We start from the raw sequence: 22,515 nt of genomic DNA, 5'->3' as shown, positions 1-22,515 counted from the left end.
GTACCACAGCTTTCTTATCCATTCATCTACTGATGGGCATCTAGGTTGCTTCCATGTCCTGGCTATTATAAACAGTGCTGCGATGAACACTGGGGTACACGTGTCTCTTTCCCTTCTGGTTTCCTCAGTGTGTATGCCCAGCAGTGGGATTGCTGGATCATAAGGCAGTTCTATTCCCAGTTTTTTAAGGAATCTCCACACTGTTCTCCATAGTGGCTGTACTAGTTTGCATTCCCACCAACAGTGTAAGAGGGTTCCCTTTTCTCCACACCCTCTCCAGCATTTATTGCTTGTAGACTTTTGGATCGCAGCCATTCTGACTGGTGTGAAATGGTACCTCTTATAAGTCTATTCACATTGTCTCTTTCTTTTTAAGTAGTTTCTTTTTAATAATTTTTCCAATTAATTTATTTATTTTAATTGGAAGATAAATCCTTTACAATACTGTGATGGTTTTTGCCATACATCAACTTGAATCGGCCACAGGTATACATGTGTCCCCTCCATCCTGAACCCCCTCCCACCTCCTTCCCCCTATGTCTCTCTGGATTATCCCCAAGTACTGGCTTTGGGTTCCCCACTTCATGCGTTGAACTCGCACTGGTCATCTATTTTACATATGGTAATGTACATGTTTCAATGCTATTCTCTCAAATCATCCCACCCTCGCCTTTTCCCACTGAGTCCAAAAGTCTTCACTTTAGATCTGTGTCTTTTTGCTGTGCTGCAGTAGGATCATTGGTACCATCTTTCTAAATTCAATATATATGTGTTAATATACAGTATTTGTCTTTTCTTTCTGACTTACTTCATGTTGTATAATAGACTCCAGGTTCATCCATCTCACTAGAACTGACTCACATGTATTCCTTTTTTATAACTGAGTAATATTCCATTGTATATATGTACCTCGACTTGCTTATCTGTTCATCTGCCAATGGACATCTAGGCTGTTTCCATGTCCTAGCTATTGTAAATAGTGCAGCAGTACATTGGGTACAGGTGTCTCTTTCAGTTCTGGATTCCTTGGAGTGTATGCCCAGCAGTGGGTTTTCTGGCTTTTATTCCCAGGTTTTTAAGGAATCTCCACACTTTTCTCCATAGTGGCTGTACCAGTTTGCATTCTCACCAACCATGTAGGAGGTTTCCCTTTTCTCACCCTCTCCAGCATTTATTGTTTGTAAACATTTTGATGATGGCCATTCTGACTAGTATGAGATGATACACTAGTGTGAGTGTGGTTTTGATTTGCATTTCTCTAATAATATGTGAAATTGAACATCTTTTTATGTGTTTATTAGCATCTGTGTATCTTCTTTGGATAAAAGTCTGTTCAGGTCTATTCTTTACTTTTTGATTGGGTGTTTATCTTTCTGGTATTGAACTGCATGAGCTGCTTATATATTTTGGAAATTAATTCTTTGTCAGTTGTTTTGTTTGCTATTATTTTCTCCCATTCTAAGGGCTGTCTTTTCACCTTGTTTGTAGTTTCCTTCATTGTGCAAAAGCTTTTACATTTAATTATATCTCATTCCTTTATTTTAGTTTTTATTTCCATTACTCTGGGAGGTGGATCACAGAGGATCTTGATGTGATTTAAGTCAGAGTGTGTTCTGCCTGAGTTTTCTTCTAGGAGTTTTATAGTTTCTGGTCTAGGCTTAATCCATCTTATTTTTATGTATGGTATTAGAAAGTGTTCTAGTTTCATTCTTTTACATGTAGTTGACCAGTTTTCCCAGCACCACTTGTTGAAGAGACTGACTTTTCTCCATTGTATATTTTTGTCTCCTTTGTCAAAGATAATGTGTCTATAGGTGCATGGATTTTGTCTCTGGACTTTCTATTTTGTTCAATTCATCTATATTTCTGTCTTTGTGCCAGGACCATACTGTCTTGATGACTATAGCTTTGTAGTATAGTCTGAAGTCAGGAATGTTGATTCCTCCAGTTCCATTCTTTTTTCTCAAGATTGTTTTGAAAGTATTTCCTCTAAAATCAGGAACAAGACAAGGGTTCCCCCTCTTACCACTACTATTCAACATAGTTTTGAAAGTCCTAGCAACAGCAATCAGAGGAAAAGAGATAAAAGAAATTCAGACTGGAAAAGAAAAAGTACAACTCTCACTGTTGGCAGATAACATGATCCTCTACATAGAAAACCCTAAAGATACGATCAGAAAAGTACTAGAGCTGATCAATGAATATAGTAAAGTTGCAGGATATAAAATTAATACACAGAAATCCCTTGCATTCCTTTTACTCAGCTATTAAAAAGAATGTATTTGAATCAGTTCTAATGAGGTAGATGAAACTGGAGCCTATTATACAGAGTGAAGTAAGTCAGAAAGAAAAACACCAATACAGTATATTAATGCATATATATATGGAATTTAGAAAGATGGTGACAGTGACCCTATATGCGAGACAGCAAAAGAGACACAAATGTATAGAACAGACTTTTGGACTTTGTGGGAGAAGGCGAGGGTGGGATGATGTGAGAGAATAGTATTGAAACATGTATATTATCGTATATGAAATAGATCGCCAGTCCAGGTTCGATGCATGAGACAGGGTGCTCAAGGCTAATCCACTGGGATGACCCTGAGGGGTGGGATGGGGAGGGAGGTGGGAGGGGAGTTCAGGATGGGGAACACATGTACACCCATGGCTGATTCATGTCAATGTATGGCAAAAATCCCTATAATATTGTAAAGTAATTAATCTCTAATTAAAATAATTAATTAATTTTTTTAGAAAAGAAAAAAAAGATATAACCACCTGGAATATTTTCACATTTCCACCTTTATTATAGCTAAACAATAATAAAACTCAACACAGTGAAGTACTTTTCAAATGTTAATTTTCTTAGTTTGCCACACATATAACAATGCTCCACCTTTAATGTTCCTACCATTTCATTTTACTTGTTCTAACAAGTACAGAGAATGATGAATTTAACTAAGAATGATTTCAGATTAACTTCTCTAACATAAAGCACTCAACTTTTATAATATATGTAGAGCAAGTATAATAAGCACTGAAATATGTAATTGCTTTTTAGGAAATATTTGTTTCCAATTTAGGTTTCAAAGTAATGTGGAAGACTAAATTATATCATTTTTAATGGCTTTCAGGTAAAGCTCTCAGGATCAGTAGTAGATTAAGAAATAGAAGCACAATTATAGAAAAAAGAAAAATAAACTTCAAAAGGACCGGACCTTAGGCTGTACCATTATTCCATAAACTACAAGAAGACCACACCATTATTACTGAAGTAACATTATTAGTCATGCTTTATAATATTCCTGTATACAGCTAGTTATTCTCTGTTATAACATTTGTAAGTGTAGATTTTAATTCCAGGTTTTTGTTTTTATAATCAACAAATAAATGCATATATGTTCATGTTGGGGGAAAAAAAAGAAATCCCTTGCATTCCTATACACTAACAATGAAAGATCAGAAAGAGAAATTAAGGAAACAATCCCATTCACCATTGCAATGAAATAATAAAATACTTAGGAATAAATTTATCAAAAGAAACAAGAGATATACAGAAAACTATAAAACACTGATGAAAGAAATCAGAGATGACACAAATAGAGGGAGAAATATACCACGTTCTTGGATTGGAAGAATCAATATAATAAAAATGAGTATACTACCCAAAGCAATCTGTAGATTCAACACAATCCCTATCAAAGTACCAACAGTATTTTTCACAGAACTAGAACAAATAATTTCACAATTTGTATGGAAACACAAAAGACCCTGAATAGCCAAAGCAATGTTGAGAAAGAAGTATGGAATCAGAGGACTCAACCTTCCTGTTCAACCATTTTTAATAGAGAAATGCAGATTGTCTGTTTCTTTTTGAGTTAGTTTCTGTACTTCATGTCTTTTAAGGAATTTGTGTACTTCCTCTAACTTATCTAATTTATTGGTGAACATTGTTCCTTGTATTCCATTATGCTCTTTCTCATTTTAATGTCAATAGTAATCTCTCCTCTGTTGCTGTGATGCTAGATATTTGAGCTTTTCTCTCTCTTTTTGGTCAATCCAGCTTAAAAGATGATAACAATAACCCTGTGTACGAGACAGCAAAAGTGACGCTGATGTATGGAACAGTCTTATGGACTCTGTGGGAGAGGGAGAGGGTGGGAAGATTTGGGAGAATGGCATTGAAACATGTAAAATATCATGTATGAAATGAGATGCCAGTCCAAGTTCAATGCACGATACTGGATGCTTGGGGCTGGTGCACTGGAATGACCTGGAGGGATGGTAAGGGGAGGGAGGAGGGAGGAGGGAGGAGGGTTCAGGAGGGGGAGCACATGTATACCTGTGATGGATTCATTTTGATGTTTGGCAAAACTAATACAATTATGTAAAGTTTTAAAATAAAATAAAATTTTTAAAAAAAAGTTCTTTTCAAAGAATCAGCTTTTGGTTTCATTGAATTTCTGTGTTGTTTTGATTCCCTATTTCATTAGTTTCTGTCCTTGTCTTTATTATTTTCTTCTTTGTTGTAGCTTTAGGTTTAGTTTGCTCTTCTTTCAGTGAGTTAGGGTGGAAAGTTAGGTTCATGACTTGAGATTTTTGTTCTTTTTAAAAGTAGACATTTATAGCCTTAAACTTTTCCATGAGCACTGTTTTTCCTACATCCCATTCATTTTGGTAAGTAATGGCTTCATTTTTATTTATCTCAAAGTAATTTCTGGTTGTAGTTTTGATATAGTATACAACTCATCGGTTATTTAGGAGTGTATTGTTTAATTTCCATGTATTGTTTAATTTCCGTGTATTTGTGAGTTTCCCAATTTTTGTTATTGATTTTTAATATAATTCCATTGTGGTTGAAAGACATACACTGTTTTATTTATATCTTGAATTGTTTTTTGCAGAAAACAGTTAATTAGAGTAGCAGACTTTAGTGTGGTTTATCCAAAGAGACTCTAATCCAATGATAAAAGACTATGAAGTTCAGGAATGTAATTCTGTTTCCTTGATCATTCCAAAAGTCAGAAGGGACCACTGATCTCACTGCCATAGTGATGGCCCCTTGTAAGTGGACTTGGCCTTGCTCAGTCGTTGGCTAGGAAGTCTGAGCAAAGGTCATAGAGGGAGTGATTCTGGTATCTGACCCTGGTATCTTTCCTGATTGATAGAGCAAATTATACTTGCTGTGTAATTTTTGAATTTTCACTGTGCTTTTCTTTTATCTTCTCTCTACAGTACTCTTTCCATTCCTTGTCCCAATCCTTGATGTATTAAATATCACCATATTTCCAAAAAGTGCTGTGAATTTTTTTACAAAATCTGTAAAAAGGATAAAAGAAAGTCGCCTCAAAGATAATCAAAAGGTAAGGTCTAGTGGTGGTTACATGAGGGTGTTCACGTTTTGAAAATTTGTTAACCTGTACACATATGATTTGTGTACTTCTCTGCATTTTTTAAAAAATTAGGTAGAGAAATATAGATTTTAGAACTGGGAAGTTACTAATATATCATTTTGGAGGGATGAGGAAGGTGGAGGTTGGGGAAGAAATAAGAAAATGAGCCAGAGAGTGATGTTTAAATTTAATAGTAGGCATGCATATTAGTATGTCATAGCATAAATATTGTTGAGATAAAAGTTTTACCACTTCCATTCAATAAACTGTTAAAGGATAACAATTACTATTTGAAAATGATTTTACCAATATCATAATTTTCCCATATGTTATACTGGTAAAGAATCACTTTGATTCTAAGACTCCTATTTTATAGATTGTGCAATGAATAGAAAGCCCCATCAGGCAGCTGGTGGAGTGAATTCTGTGTTAAATTGGAGCCCTCTCCTAGTCTGGCATGGCCAGGGGTCTTCTCTGGGCCATGAGGCTGCAAGCTCATTAACCCAGGTTTGCCTCCATTAAGCCTGGAGGCCAGCACAAGGATGTCTGCAGGTCAGGGGGACAAGAGTTTTGTACCCAGAATGTCACTGAAGATTGTATAAGGTTTTGAGAGGGTCAAGGCATTGAAGATGCTTCCAAAAACACTACCAATGAACTTTGCAAATGTGAGGGGATTAATTTGTGTGATCATTCATTAAGATTTAAAATTGGAAGGAGAAAAAGGAATAAAATCATGGACTTTTCCTGAGCAAACAAGTGTGACAGGAGAGACAACAGGCAACTCTTTGGCAAAATAAAGCTGTTTCAAAAGACAGAGAAACCAAAGATCAAAGAGAGTGAGGACCAGAAAGCAGTTGGATTGATGGCTGGGTTTCTCTCTGGGAAACATCATGTTCTCCAAGGTCTGTAGGTGAATGTTAGTTCACTATCTCCGGCAAGAGTAGTCAGACTTCTAATTTTTAAGGGGCCATATTCTCAGGAAAGAGGTTAAATACCGCACTCCTGATTTGTCTATGACTTCACAAGTAACTTTCTATCATAGAAAATTTCTTTCTGCTTACAGCCACGTGTGGACTTTCTTCAGCTGATGATTAACTCCCAGAATTCCAAAGAAACAGACAATCATAAAGGTAACCAAGGAGAGCTTCAGAGGGGCCACAGTAGGGAGACGCAGAGGTAGGGGGCAGTTCTGAAAATGCACAGAAAACTTTCCAGGCAGATGGGAATTTAGGCCAAATTGAAGACAGACACTTGTGCAGAAAGAAAGAGTAGGCCGTGGTACTTCCTAGAAGTTTGCAGGCACAACTTTGTTCAGAGCTCGAAGGGCAAGTATAACAAGGAAGTCATGCCCAGAAGTCAGTTATGAAATGGATCGCTACAGCTGAACCTTTGGGGAGCTTGGTTCTGATATCAGTTCTCAGGCTCCTCCAGAACCACCAAGTCAGAACCTCTGTCTGAATATTTGCATCAAGGCTTCATCCCTTCATTCATGAGGGGGCACATTGCCCCATTGTTGGTGACCTTAATTTGGAACACTTTTAAACTTGTGTTCACCAGCTTATTCCACTGTAAAGTGTAATTTTCCACCCCTTTGTTATTAACACATAACTTCTGGGAGAAGCCGTTGAGACTGTAAACATTCTGTTCCTCTTCAAATTTTCACCCATTGGTTTTATCATTCATGGATGGTTTTTGACTGAAACCATTGTTGTTATTATGATTACAACATGATGTCTTTCTAAACCCATCATTCTTCTGTATTTATGAGCTGATGTTCTTTCACAAGGAGAGCTCTCCATTCTCCCCCAGTCATCTATTTATATCAGTATATCTCATGTACAGCTAACTTACTCTCTCATATCACTCTTCATTTTGATTTTCAAATTCTCTCAGGTTTGTCCACTGGAGCCCTTTCAAGTGGGCTCCTCTATATATATTACTTTTTTCTCCTGAAAAATTTTTTCAATAGGCTATTTTTTAGCAGAAATTAAAAAGCAAAACTGAGTGAAGAATAAAGAGTTTCCCAATATACATTCTGCCCCCACCCCCACCTACATATAGCCTTCCTCAAATCAGAAGTCCATACTGGAGTGATACACTTGTTAAAATCAATGAACCTACACTGATACATTATTATCACCCAAAGACAATAGTTCACACCTGGGTCCATCTTGGCCTTGTGCATTCAATGGCTTTTGATAAATGTATAATGATATGTGTCCACCACTGTTGTATACAGAGTATCCTGTATCCTTTTCACTTATCATTTTCCAAGAACTTCCTCACTTCCTAATGCAAGGCATTCCAGCTTTCTCTTCTATTTCCTCTAGAATAAGCCATTTCTCTAAGAAATTCAGGTTCCGTTTAGTGAGAAATGGTGTTTAGAATCCAAAATCTGGGTTCTAGGAATGCTCATTGCTACCAGGGTTTGTTTTTTTTGTTTGTTTGTTTGGTTTTTTTGCTTCCAGATCCTCTCAGTGGACAATTTTCAGAACATCAACTATTTTTACACAGGAATGTAAAAATTAAAAAAAAAAAAAAGATGTCTGTATCTACTCCAAAACACTGATGCAAACCAGCTCTCTCTCACACACAAAAAGACCCTGGTGTGTTTTAATTCCATTACATGAATACTCCTAAATGGTTAATTTGAAGCCACCAATGAATTGATAACCATCTCACAAAAGTCTGGAATTTTATAAAATTGGTTCTTGAAAGCAGGTATAAACCTACTTCAGTTCAGTTCATTTCGGTTCAGTCGCTCAGTCGTGTCCAACTCTTTGCGACACCATGAATCGCAGCACACAAGGCCTCCCTGTCCATCACCAACTCCTGGAGTTCACTCAGACTCACATCCATCGAGTCAGTGATGCCATCCAGCCATCTCATCCGCTGTCGTCCCCTTCTCCTCCTACCCCCAGTCTCTCCCAGCATCAGTTCAGCACACTCTAAATATATCTATAACTGTGTGGATACTTACTTTTATCATTCTATCTATCTATCTAATATCATCTATCATTTCTTTAAGTACATGATTCAGTACAACTTTCTGTGATGAAGGAAATAATCTGTATCTGTTCAGTTCAATATAGTAATCACTAGACATAAATATCTCCTGAGGACATGACATGAGGCCAGTGTCCCTGGAACCTGAATGCTAAATTGTATTTAATTTTAATCAATTAAAATTTGAATAGTCACATATTAGCACAGCTCTAGACTTTGAGTATTATGGAGTTTATGTTAACTGGGGAAAGACTTTGATGGCATCACAGACATCATCATTGGAGATATCATCATCTACAATCTTGTAGACCTTTATTACACTCATTTTATATTACTTTTATTATTGATTTCTTGGTTGGAGCAGGTACCACATAGAGTTGAGTGCTCTAAGTAACAAATGTCCTACTACACCCATCAAATAGCCAAGAGCCTAAGCATGCTTTGTCTCTTTGGAGAAAATAAAATTGGAGACTAGTGTATAATCACAGGGCTGTTTGATAAGTATAAAGAAGAGCAGAGAGAGGGGATGTGTACCTAGAGGATGACCTTCAGACTCTACTCTCTGGATCTTATTTTTCTAATTTTCACATCGGGCTATATCCTTCCATGGATGCATTCTTTCTTTTGCTATTTTAATGCGAATGATTAGCCTAGGATCATCACAACTCTTCAAGATTTTTGTTGATTTCTGTAGCTTCTATACATATCTCGATCATCCCCTTGAAGGCTTGTGCCCCAGGTCTTGTATTACCTGGTGCCTCTCAAGGGCATAATCCATGCTTCTCAGGCTACATTGTGCACATACATCTCCACATCTCATGAAAGTTCAGATGTTGTATCCATAGTTCTAGGATGGGATTTGAGAATCTGAATTTGTATTAGGCTTCCAAATCCTGCTCATGCTGCTGGTCCATGGACCACACTTTGAGTTGCAAGAGTTTGTCTGTAGCCCATATTGTACTCTTCTGTTCCTGTAAACAAGTTTTGATAAAATATAATTTAATTTCCCCTACCATATGGTATCCCAAAGAAAGGCAATGCCAAAGAATGCTCAAACTACTGCACAATTGCACTCATCTCACACACTAGTAAAGTAATGCTCAAAATTCTCCAGGCCAGGCTTCAGCAATACATGAACCGTGAACTTCCTGATGTTCAAGCTGGTTTTAGAAAAGGCAGATGAACCAGAGATCAAATTGCCAACATCTGCTGGATCATGGAAAAAGCAAGAGAGTTCCAGAAAAACATCCATTTCTGCTTTATTGACTATGCCAAAGCCTTTGACTGTGTGGATCACAATAAACTGTGGAAAATTCTGAAAGAGATGGGAATACCAGACCACCTGACCTGCCTCTTGAGAAACTGTTGCAGGTCAGGAAGCAACAGTTAGAACTGGGCATGGAACAACAGACTGGTTCCAAATAGGAAAAGAAGTACATCAAGGCTGTATATTGTCACCCTGCTTATTTAACTTCTATGCAGAGTACATCATGAGAAACGCTGAGCTGGAAGAAGCACAAGCTGGAATCAAGGTTGCCGGGAGAAATATCAATAACCTCAGATATGCAGATGACACCATCTTTATGACAGAAAATGAAGAGGAACTAAAAAGCCTCTTGATGAAAGTGAAAGAGGAGAGTGAAAAAGTTGGCTTAAAGCTCAACATTCAGAAAATGAAGATCATGGCATCCGGTCCCATCACTTCATGGGAAATAGATGGGGAAACAGTGGAAACAGTGTCAGACTTTATTTTTCTGGGCTCCAAAATCACTGCAGATGGTGACTGCAGCCATGAAATTAAAAGACACTCCTTGGAAGGAAAGTTATGACCAACCTAGATAGCATATTCAAAAGCAGAGACATTACTTTGCCAACAAAGGTCCATCTAGTCAAGGCTATGGTTTTTCCAGTGGTCATGTATGGATGTAAGAGTTGGACTGTGAAGAAAGCTTAGCGCTGAAGAATTGATGCTTTTGAACTGTGGTGTTGGAGAAGACTCTTGAGAATCCCTCGGACTGCAAGGAGATCCAACCAATCCATCCTAAAGGAAATCGGTCCTGGGTGTTCTTTGGAAGGACTGATGCTGAAGCTGAAACTCCAGTACTTTGGCCACCTCATGCGAAGAGTTGACTCATTGGAAGAGACTCTGATGCTGGGAGGGATTGGGGGCAGGAGGGAAAGGGGACGACAGAGGATGAGATGGCTGGATGGCATCACTGACTCGATGGACATGAGTTTGAACTCCGAGAGTTGGTGATGGACAAGGAGGCCTGGCATGCTGCAATTCATGGGATCGCAGAGTCAGACACAGCTGAGCGACTGAACTGAACTGAACTGACCATATAGTCTGACTGAAAAAGGGAATGGCAAACCACTTGAGTATTCTTGCCTTGAGAACTCCATTAACAGTATGAAAAAGCAAAAAGATATGACACTGAAATAGAGGAAAGCAATAGAATGGGAAAGGTTAGAGATCTCTTCAAGAAAATTAGGGATATCAGGGAATATTTCATGCAAAGATGGGCACAATAAAGGGCAGAAATGGCATGGACCTAACAGAAAAAAAAAAAAAAAGATATTAAGAAGAGGTGGCAAGAATACACCAAAGAACTATACAAAAAAGATTTTCTAGACCCAGATAACCATGATGGTGAGATCACTCACCAGGAACCAGACATCCTGGAGTGTGATATCAAGTGGGCCTTAGGAAGCATCACTATGAACAAAGCTAGTGGAAGTGATGGAATTCCAGTTGAGCTATTTCAAATCCTCAAAGATTACACTATGAAAATGCTGCAGTCAATATGCCAGCAAATTTGGAAAACTCAGCAGTGGCCACAGGACTGGAAAAGGTCAGTTTTCATTCCAATCCCAAAGAAAGGAAATGCCAAAGAATGCTCAAACTACTGCACAATTGCACTCATCTCACACACTAGTAAAGTAATGCTCAAAATTCTCCAAGTTGAGGCTTCAACAGTATGTGAACTGTGAACTTCCAGATGTTCAAGCTGGATTTAGAAAGGGCAGAGGAACCAAAAAATCAAATTGCCATCATCCGTTGGATCATAGAAAAAGCTAGAGAGTTCCAGAAAAACATCTGCTTTATTGACTGCACCAAAGCCTTTGACTGTGTGGATCACAACAAACTGTGGAAAATTCTTAAAGAGATTGGAATACCAGACCACCTGACCTGTCTCCTGAGAAATCTGTATGCAGGTCAAGAAGCAACAGTTAGAACCAGACATGGAACAATGGACTGGTTCCAAATTGGGAAAGGAATATGTCACAGCTGTATATTGTCATCCTGCTTATTTAACTTTTATGCAGAGTACATCATGTGAAATGACGGGCTGGATAAAGCATAAGCTGAAATCAGGATTGCTGGTAGGAATCTCAGTAACCTCAGATATGCAGATGACACCACCCTTATGGCAGAAAGTGAAGAGAAACTAAAGAACCTCTTGAAAAAAGTAAAAGAGGAGTGAGAAAGCTGGCTTAAAACTCAACATTCAAAAAATGAAGATCACAACATTCAGTCCCATCACTTCATGGCAAATAGATGGGGAAACAATGGGAACAGTGAGAGACTTTATTTTCTTTGGCTCCAGAATCACTGCAGATGGTGACTGCAGCCAAGAAATTATAAGACGCTTGCACCTTGGAAGAAAAGCTATGACCAACCTAGAGCATATTAAAAAGCAGAGACATTACTTTGCCAACAAAGGTCCATCTAGTCAAAGCTATGGTTTTTCCAGTAGTCATGTATGGATGTGAGAGTTGGACCGTAAAGAAAGCTGAGCACCAGAGAACTGATGCTTTTGAACTGTGGTGTTGGAGAAGACTCTTGAGAGTCCCTTGGACTACAAGGAGATCAAACCAGTCCATCCTAAAGGAAATCAGTCCTGAATATTCATTGGAAGGACTGATGCTGAAGCTGAAGCTCCAATATATTGGCCACCTGATGCAAAGAACTGACTCTTTAGAAAAGACCCTGATGCTGGGAAAGATTGAAGGCAGGAAAAGGGGACAACAGAGGATGAGTGGTTGGATGGATCACCAACTCAATGGGCATGAGTTTGAGCAAGCTCCAGGAGTTGGTGATAGACAGGGAGGCCTGGCGTGCTGCAGTCCATGGAGTTGCAAAGAGTCGGACATGACTGAGTGATTGAACTAAACTGACCATGTAGCTTTATTATTGTATCCTTCAAAAAAAAAAAAAAATCAAGCTGTGCCTTAACTAAAATAATTTAAAATATTCTAGAAGGAAATGCTGCTCCATTTTACTTGGAGCTAAAGTTCTTTTACAGTTCTCTAAAGGACACAGTGATAACACTGTAGATGTTAGACAGAAGTGCTGTCTCTTGGAATTACCCAGCTGTGTTGGTAGGGGGTGGCATTGCCAGGAACAGAGAGCCAAGAATAGAATAGACTTGGGAAAAACTGGATCAAGACAGTTCTTGGCTTTTTCTTGGCTCTGTGAGGCAGACACAGGGTGGAAATCACTCTCAGTTTGATTCTGAATTACTTTTACATGATTTCCCCTAGGGGTTTGGGAGTTTCACTGGAATGGCTCATCATTTAAGCTATGGTTTTTACAATGCCATGCTTTACCTAAAATGTCTTTACTTGTTTTTTTTTTTTTTTTTTAGCTCTCTCTGACCAAGAACTCATAGCCCAGAGTATTATCTTTATTTTTGCTGGCTATGAGACCACTAGCAGTACTCTTTCCTTCCTTCTGTATATTTTGGCCACTCACCCTGATGTCCAGCAGAAGCTGCAGGAGGAGATTGATGCAACTTTCCCCAATAAGGTGAGTGATGATACCCAGAGATAGAGGGGGAAGGTGAAGCCTTAGCATGATTGTCTTCTCACCACTTCTTAGGAGATTTCTGCCCAAAACATAAGCATCAAATCATTTACCTCCTTTCCCAGGTGGTGCAATGGGAAAAAAACCCAATCCTTCTTCCAATGTAGGAGGTGCAGGTTTGATATGTGGGTTGAGAAGATCCCCTGGAGTCAGAAATGGCAACCCACTCCAGTATTCTTGCCTTGGAAATCCCATGGACAGAGGAGCCTGGTGGGCTACAGTTCATGGGATTGCAAAGAGTCAGAGAAGACTAAGTGATTGAGCACAGCACATTTAGGAAAGATCTAAAGGATACGAAGCAAAGGGAGAAAACATAAGTACTTCGTGCTACTCACAGCAATATAAGTACTTTGAAAAAAGTGCTGGTCCTGCAGTATCAGTTGTCAGAATAATGCCAAGTAACATTCACAGAACTTCAGTGGCATCTGAAAGTGAAAGTGAAGTCACTCAGTCGTGCTGACTCTTTGTGACCCCACGGACTGTAGCCCACCAGGCTCCTCCCTCCATGGGATTCTCCAGGCAAGACTACTGGAGTGGGTTGCCATTTCCTTCTCCAGGGGATCTTCCCGACCCAGGGATCGAACCCGGGTCTCCTGATTTCCAGGCAGACGCTTTAACCTCTGAGCCACCATTTATTTCTCTGGTGTCTGCATTTGTTGTTCAGGCACTACATTGTGTCAGACTCTGTGACCCCATGGACTGCAGCACGCCAGGCTTCCCTGTCCCTCACTATCTCCCAGAGTTTGCCCAAGTTCATGGGGTCTGCATAGTTATCTGTTGATATTGGCTGGACTTGCTGTGGTCTGGGCTGTGGTCTGTGGTGGATCTAGGCTGGCCTTGGCTAAGTGGTTGTGTTGCAGGAAAGGGGACCCCTTCCAGGGCCCGAAACTGGGCTCTTGTCCAACACTCAGAAATGAATTGTCCAAGGAGACACATGTGCTGACACAGCAAGAGATTTTATTGGGAAAGGGCACCCGGGTGGAAAGCAGTAGGGTGAGGGAAACCAGGAGAACTGCTCTGCCAGTCTTGCAGGTTTTATGGTGATGGGATTAGTTCCCCGGGTTGTTTTTAGCCAATCATTCTGACTCAGAGTCCTTCCTGGTGGTACATGCCTTATTCAGCCAAGATGAATGCCAGAGAGGATTCTGGAGGTGGTTGGACATGTGGTGTCTCCTTTTGACCTTTCCTGAACTCTTCCGGTTGGTGGTGGCTTATTAGTTCTGTGTTCCTAACCAGGACCTTCTGTCATAAAACAACTCATGCAAACGGTTACTATGGCACCTGGCCAGGCTGGGCAGCTTCAGTCAGTGTGCTTTCCCTAACAGTTAGACTGACTCAGCTCCACACATGCTCCTCACGTGTCTCAATCTCCACATGTTTGCTTCTCAGGGCAGCAGTAGATGTCATGAGCAAGAGGCCTAATCCCATGGGTGACTTTCAAAACTCTGCTAGCATCACACATAGCCAATATTCCACTGGCTCAAAGTGAGCCACCTGACCAACCTGAGTCAGAATGGGAGGGCATCGCAGAGTTAATGGTGAAGGGAATGGACAGAGGAAATGGTGGAGAATTGGGACCATTAATTCACTCTACTGCCCTGTGTAAACTTTAGACTAGGTGAAGCCTGGTGTACAAGAAAGGATATACGGTAGGAAACAGAGAACACAAGCCTGAGACCTGGCTGGTTTTGGACAAGTCTTATGACCTTTCAGAATCCTAGGTCCTTCAGATACTTTGTAGGGCCTGCATAAATTAGAGATGATTTTCTTCTCTGGTAAACTCCATATTGGGATTCTTTTAATTACAAGAAGATCGAAAGGCTGCTAACAGACCAAGGCTAGCTGAGACATTGCATTCTCTCCTTTTTATAAAAATACTAATAATACTAGTACTATTGGCTTATATGTGCTTACTTTATATGTCTGTTCTAAATACTTTCTTTTTTTAATTTCAATGTATTTATTTTAATTGGAGGCTAATTAGTTTACAATATTGTATTGGTTTTGCCATACATCAACATGAATCCGCCACAGGTGTACACGTGTTCCCCATCCTGAACCCCCCTCCCACCTCCCTCCCTGTACCATCCCTCTGGGGGAGAGGGAGAGGGTGGGATGATTTGGGAGAATACTTTCTATTTAAAAATGTGTTTAATTTTCAAGAAATTCTTTATGAGTCAGGAGAGACTAGCCTATGCCTGAGTAACAGACAAGCCTGGGATCTCAGGGCTTTCATAGCACAGTTTTCCATCAGCCATGTGTACACGCTGAACGTGGACTGTTTGTGGGGGATGGAGTGGACAGCTCTGCTTCACAGAGTCACTCAGGAAAACTGACTCAGAGCCTTCACCACCTTATAATTGCCTTAACTGAAACATGAGGCCTTCTTGTCATCTGTGGAATAAGGAACTTGAGAGTTGCTTACTGGGTTTTCAACTGATTTGTCTCTGAACTGATATAATCACCTCAGTTCACAGCCTGTTGGCAAAGCTGGTTTCCCATAACTTCAAGTGGGCTGGGAAACATGGGGACTACATGGATGCTGGGTGAGCAGTGAGTGTCTCTGCCATACTACCCTGTGGAGGGTCAGCTCCATCTGTCTCCATGTAACATATGAGATACCTGAGCTACCGGGAGATGAAATACTTCCAGACACTACTCGTGTACGTGCTGGTGATCTAGTCAAGCTGTGATCCAGGGTGTTGGCTCCTGAGGCACTCTTACCCTCTATAATGTTTCCCCTTAACTATAACCCCATGTGACAGCCATTTATCACCCACAGTGGTCTCAGATCTCAGCCAAAACTGGAGTTCTTTGTGGCATGCAGATAGCTGGACCCTGGGGCTGGAGTTGCTTGTTTAGACCTTCAGACCTTAGGGTCACACCTGCAGGGATAATAAGAGACCCTTCTAGCAGCAGACGGTGGGGTTCTGATCCTCTTGTAACCTCCCTGCATCTGAAATTGTGTTCTCATTCATACTCTTCATTTGCAGATTTGGTTTAGAAAGAAACTTGTTTCTCCCCAATTATTTATAGAGTTTTCATATATTGTTTCCAGACTGCATGTGTATAATGAAGAGCATAAGCAGTCAAGAGTCTTCAATTAAGAACCTTCATGTTGAATAGGGGATTTGCTCCTTTATACGTTCTTTCCTTGGTACAGATGTGTGGCCTCACTTTCAAAAAGAAACTGACTGTGGCCTATTTCACTTAAGCGTAAGGGTCCTGGTCTTGGTCACATTTGTTCTCATGAGAGAAAAGATACACTCCATGACAACCTGTGGTGTTTCACAAACTATTTAGAGAATTGTTCTGGTGTTCTTCCATTGTCGTGACTACTGCCCATCTCAATGGGCATTGAGAGGTCAAATGACGTGTAAAATGTCTATAAATGCTAACGTCCTTTCCAATTTAAATTATTCCCTGGAGCTCCTAACATTTCAGTAGGCCTACATAGATGGAGTTGAAGGTTGATCTGATATCTTAATTTATCAAAATCTATTTCTTTCTTCCCAGGCCCCTCCGACCTATGATGTCCTGGCACAGATGGAGTACCTTGACATGGTGGTGAATGAGACTCTCAGAATGTTTCCTATTGCTATTAGACTTGAGAGGCTCTGTAAGAAGGATGTGGAAATCCATGGGGTGTCCATTCCCAAAGGGACAACAGTGATGGTGCCAATCTCCGTGCTGCACAAAGACCCACAGCTCTGGCCAGAGCCTGAGGAGTTCCGTCCTGAAAGGTACAAGAGCCCAGGGAAGGGGCCCCTCCTGATCCAGTTGCTCAGAGCGTATGCTGACAACCCTCATTATGGATAACAAATGTGTGACTACGTAATTGCTTTATTTTACACCTTTTTATTGTTAAATGTCTTTTCTTATTCCAAGAACATTATTTGATTAAATAACAATTAAAATTAAAATAAATAATAATTAAAATTTAAAATTTTACCAACCGTGAACTAGAGAAAAAAAATTTAGCTCTGTACATTCTCAATACCTTAAGCTTTGCTATTGTTTAGACACCAAGTTGTGTCCAACTCTTTGCAACCTCATGGGCTGTGTCCCACCAGTCTCCTCTGTCCGTGGGATTTTCCAGGCAAGAATACTGGAGTGGGTTGCCATTTTCTTCTCTAGGAGGTATTCCTGACCCAGGGATTGAACCCATATCTTGTGCATTAGCAAGTGGATTTTTTACCATTGAGCCACCGTGGAAGCCCAATAACTTAAGATAGGTCTCATTAATAGTGAAATGTAAATCCTGTGGACATTTTTCTATGCATATACCCATTGTTAAAACTTGGAATGGCATTATATATAGTCTGATTTTCAATTGCTTTCTTTATTTAACAGTAAACTATAAACAACATTCTGTGTTTTTTAAATATATTTATATATCTTGCATCTGCTATAATTTACTTAACAGCTATATTATTTTAGGTGTATTGGTTTTTATTCCTTAAAGTCTGTCTGTCTGTTCTTGTTAGTTCTTTGAATTCATCACTAACATTCCCATATTTCCATTGCTTTAAACACTGGCTGCTGTTTCCTCCATTATTATTTTGGGACTGTAGGCTGAGGCTAGCAGTCTCATCCCAGGAGGTTCCAGGAGCCTCAGTGAGGATGGACACACAGGTGCCCTCATTCAGTCTGTGGCTGCAGACCTGAGCAGCTCCCTTCTGCCTCAGTGTTTGGTGACCTTTCGGAGAGAAGTCCTCTGGTCTCTAGATGTCTAGACTTTCTCCTTGTAGGGGTTAATATTGTCTTCTGGGAATTCAGAGTCAGGGTCTGGTTTGGGCACAGATTGGACTCTGGAAAGAGCTGATGCTCTTCCATTTATTTTATGGTGAGCAAAATTTGGATTGAAGATTTTAGCACCCTAGCTGGGATCTAGCCCTTTATGCTGCTGCTGCTGCTAAGTCGCTTCAGTCGTGTCCGACTCTGTGCGACCCCATAGACGGCAGCCTGCCGGGCTTTGCTGTCCCTGGGATTCTCCAGGCAAGAACACTGGAGTGGGTTGCCATTTCTTCTCCATGAGTCCCTGACTACAAGCTCCCTGATGGCAGGGATGTGTCTTGTTCACCCTGGTGTCCCTAGTGCTAGCATAACTTGTACCTGTAACATTGTTGAAAGAAGAGTCAGAGTCCACCAAGTCCTCCGTCCTGGACCAGAAAACCTCAGTGTTTCTCTCAAGTTCAGCAGCTCCCCCTCCTGCAACCTCAGGAACCTGAAACCAGAGACCACTCACTGTAGTTCCCTTTGATTCATTCAGCAGTCAAGCAGAGAGGTAGTGCTCACCCGTGGGTGGCAGGGACTGGGCCAGGGAGTGGGAAATCCAAACGTTAAAGCCATTATTAAGAGTTTTGGACATATACACTGTATATTCTATAGGCAAATGTCTATGAATCATGTTTAATGTATCTGTTTGTGTCCATTCCCTGCTCAACAGCCATCAACCAGGTCTGCACCACTCACATGCTGCCCTTCGACTAATTCTCCATGCATCTGAAATCACATTGTCTGTAAATATTCCAGAATAGTCTCCAAAATAGGGACTCTTTAAAATGCACAGAACCACAATGCCATTATTACCCCAAATCCACATATTTTCTTAATATATTCAAATATTGAAGAGTCAAATTTGAATTGAACAGAGGTCTAACTATCAAGGACTTTATAGATTTGTGGAAATGATAGACACAGAAATCAGTGATTGAACCAGAGTAGAGTTGAGTCATATGCCCACATAAATCTACTGACCTCAACATTCTCTGTATGTGAGAGGAAGAGACACACATACACAAGAGGAGGGGAAGGGAAAACAATTGAAAACTAACAATTAAAATATTCAGAGACGTTTCTCCTGCTTCCTTCATCTCTGAGCACATGACCAATGTCAGTGTTTACAGAGGCAGGAACCCACTCTTCCTTCAACCAGTCTCATTTCCTAACTGCCTTTCAGAGCCTGAGCATCTCACCAATCTGAATGTAATTTCATATTTAAAGATGCATTTTCTTTAAACATCCTTCATCTCATCTTCTCACCAGGACTGAAAGCTCCTGTGGGGTCTGGGGGATGAGAAGGCCCTGGGGCTTACCTTTCTCACAGCAAATCAGCACAGCAGGATTCAGTCACCCGCCCACAGGAGTCTCCCTTATGCTACTGGTTGAGGGTTTAAGTTAAAACCTCAGACCTGGAATTCCAGTGACTTTTCTGTTTGATTCACTTTTTCCTCTATGGTTGTGGATCCAGGTTCAGTAAGAAGAACAAGGACAGCATAAATCCTTACGTCTACCTGCCTTTTGGAACTGGACCCCGAAATTGCATTGGCATGAGGTTTGCTATCATGAACATGAAACTTGCTATCGTCAGAGTCCTGCAGAACTTCTCCTTCAAACCTTGTAAAGAAACACAGGTCAGCAGTTCACTCTGCATAGTGTTTTACTGAGATTTTTTTTAAGTGAGATGTATCTCTCTGTGTCTATAAGACTGTGATCTATTCAAATAACAATTTAGTTTACTAGACAGAGAATCTGTTTGAATCCATCTATGACCTTTAACTGTCTTTCATCCCTGGAGGGCTAAGTCTGTGGCTTCATAAAGACCCAACTGTAGAGGTCATCTAGAGTCAAGGCAGTTAGCACGACACGACTACACAAAGTCCAGTGAATTTGAGCAACTTTTAAAAATTTGGTGTCACATCCACTAGAAGGAAGGAAAACGTCGTACAAAGTTGTGAGAGCAGTGATGACCATGTCATGACTTTTCAGTGATGCCCTTCTCCATGGGAACTTACAGAAGCTCTCCTGACAGTGATTCTCAGCCACTATTTGTATAAAGAAATTACTAGGGAGAAATATCCCGATTTTAAGGTCATCTCAGACTCTCCAAAATAATTTCCCCGGAGTGTGGCATTGAGAGCACCCCCACTGATCCTCCTGTGCAGCCACAGTGATCCCTGAGTGAAAGCATTTCTACTGGATGGGAAGGGCTCCCACAGCCCCTCACATGCCAGGGATCCTGCTGCCATCCAGCTGGGCTCCCTTTACATTCTCAGAATGACTGTATGTCCTCCCTGTCCACCCTACAGTCCATTCTCCCCCTTCGAGTTCCAGTTCAGTCCCGAGCCCCTCCATGCAGCCTCCCCATCCAGGCCAGAGCCCACTCTCCCCTCTGCTGTGTTTACATGTACCACAGGCTGGCGTCATGGGTCCTACCACCTGACAATACTTTGACCCTGAACCAGCTAGTTTGGTTCCTTTGTTTCCTTTATACCTAAGAAGGTCATTAACTCTGTCCCCTTATTTTATTCCTTCCATAAATGCTCAGTGGTGCCTTGATGTCATCGGGCAAACGTTTAAGGAGTGACTTGCAGTTGATTACAGCTCTTGAACACAAATATGGGACAGTTTGAATTTTAAAAATTTATCAAATGTCATTTGTGTTCTTGCTTGTTTTATGTGTGTCTGTGTGTCTATCTGCAGGGAAAATGCTTACCGTTTGAAAGTTTAAAATAACAATTTGTTGCAGTTATAGCAAGACCTGGAATCACTCTCTGAGGAGCACACAGAACAGTTGGCATTGATTCATCTCAAGCATGGCCCTAAAATAAGGCTTTTTTCTAGGAGTCATACATTTAATAAGCAGCTGCTCCCTTTGAGTAGTTTTCTCAGGGAAGAGGAGGATAGAGATGTTTCCATTTTACTTGCAGGCATCTGTGTGGGCGTCCTGTAAATGTGCACACACAGCGGACTCAGCCCTGAGAGAAAGGGGGCCTCGGGCACGCCTGGGAAGGGCAGATGCCGCTGCAAGCTCCACCCAGTACCCCATGGGCTGGAGCTTCTCCCTCCACAGCTCCTTGCTTGTCCTTCAGTCAACTGAGGTTAGAAGGTCACTCTGTTGGTTCCCCCAACCCAGAAGGAGTGACTGGGTGAGAAAGGGGCTAAAAATCTCAGACAAACCACTGTAGGTCTTCAGAAGTTCACCATTTGCCCTGCACTTGGAACCAGGGCATGTTTTTAAAAAAATAGGCATAATGCTTCATAGGCATAGTGCTCAGTAGATATTTTTGTGCAATGAATGATGAATGAATGCTTTCACTATCCAGTCTTGATATAACTTACAGAGTAAGTACAGAGAATCAAAGATAAAGAAGGGAAACTGGATGCAAGTGATCAAAGGTACAAACTTCTGATTATAGATAAATAAGTACAGGGATATCACATAAAACGTGATGATTATAGTTTGTGGACATTTTTAATATAATTAAAAGTATAAAATTTTAGACATAAATTTTAACATAAAATTATAGACATTTTTATGTAGTAGAAGGGAATAGATCCTAAAAGTGCTCATGAGAGAAAAACAGAATTTTTTATTTTTCTATCTCTATGAGTTGATGGATGTTAACTAAACTTATTGTGGCTGTAATTTCATGATATATATAAGTTAAATATTTATACCATAAATCATTTATATCTCAATAAATTAGAATTTTAAAAAATTTAAGTGAATAATAAGGGACTACTAGAAATGATTTTGTGCCCATATATCTTATAACACGTTAAATAGACCAATTTTCTGAAAGTCATAATCTATTAAAATTGAATCAAGGAAATATTGGCAGCCTGCCCCTCCCTATAGCTGTTGAACACATTGAATTGGTAGTTTAAAAAAAAATCAAAAATACACGATGCTAAAGTAGCTTGTATATTGTTGTAAGGCATTATTGTCTGAAATGTATCTTGTCTACTTTGCTTCTCTTGTTGGTGGTGCTTCATTCACTGGTTCTCTTAACTATTGCAGATCCCCTTGAAAATAAGCAGTCAAGGAGTTTTAAGACCGGAAAAACCTGTTGTCCTAAAGGTTGTGCTCAGAGATGGAACCATAAGTGGAGCCTGACTTTCTCTAAAGACCTGGGCTTTGTTCTTCAAGGAGCTGTGTCCCAGAATTTCAGGGGGCTTGATTTACTTTGTGGTAAAACTCAGAAATAAAGACAGCCTTCATCTATTGCACTTGCTGGATGACTAGGGTATCCACACATTTGTTTCGCTTTCTCAGTGTCTGTGTTTTTATATATTGCGTAATATGAAAGAGGTGACTAATGAGGGCCAGATATGTACACTCAGCTTAGCTGATTCTCAAAGGACCATCTCCACCCACCCCCAGTTAGTAACATCTACTCATTCAGAGCAATGATCAACAAAGAAAGTGTCTCAACAGTTTTATCAGCAAATTAATGAAAACAA

At 40.2% G+C, this 22,515-nt stretch overlaps 1 protein-coding gene across 1 annotated transcript in view; it reads left to right on the top strand.

Annotated features, from left to right (window-relative positions):
- CYP3A74 (cytochrome P450 family 3 subfamily A member 74) overlaps positions 1–22,286 on the top strand; it is a 49,233-nt gene extending 26,947 nt beyond the window's left edge. Inside the window, 6 exon segments of the mRNA NM_001099367.1 lie at positions 5,236–5,363; positions 6,457–6,523; positions 13,049–13,209; positions 16,783–17,009; positions 19,520–19,682; positions 22,073–22,286. Coding sequence (NP_001092837.1) covers positions 5,236–5,363; positions 6,457–6,523; positions 13,049–13,209; positions 16,783–17,009; positions 19,520–19,682; positions 22,073–22,168 — 842 coding nt within the window. The 3' untranslated portion in view covers positions 22,169–22,286.
- Positions 22,287–22,515: the final 229 nt, after the last annotated feature.

This window comes from Bos taurus, chromosome 25 (genome assembly GCF_002263795.3).
Source record: "Bos taurus isolate L1 Dominette 01449 registration number 42190680 breed Hereford chromosome 25, ARS-UCD2.0, whole genome shotgun sequence".
Taxonomy (NCBI): domain Eukaryota; kingdom Metazoa; phylum Chordata; class Mammalia; order Artiodactyla; family Bovidae; genus Bos; species Bos taurus.
This window is presented reverse-complemented; position numbering and strand designations above follow the sequence as displayed.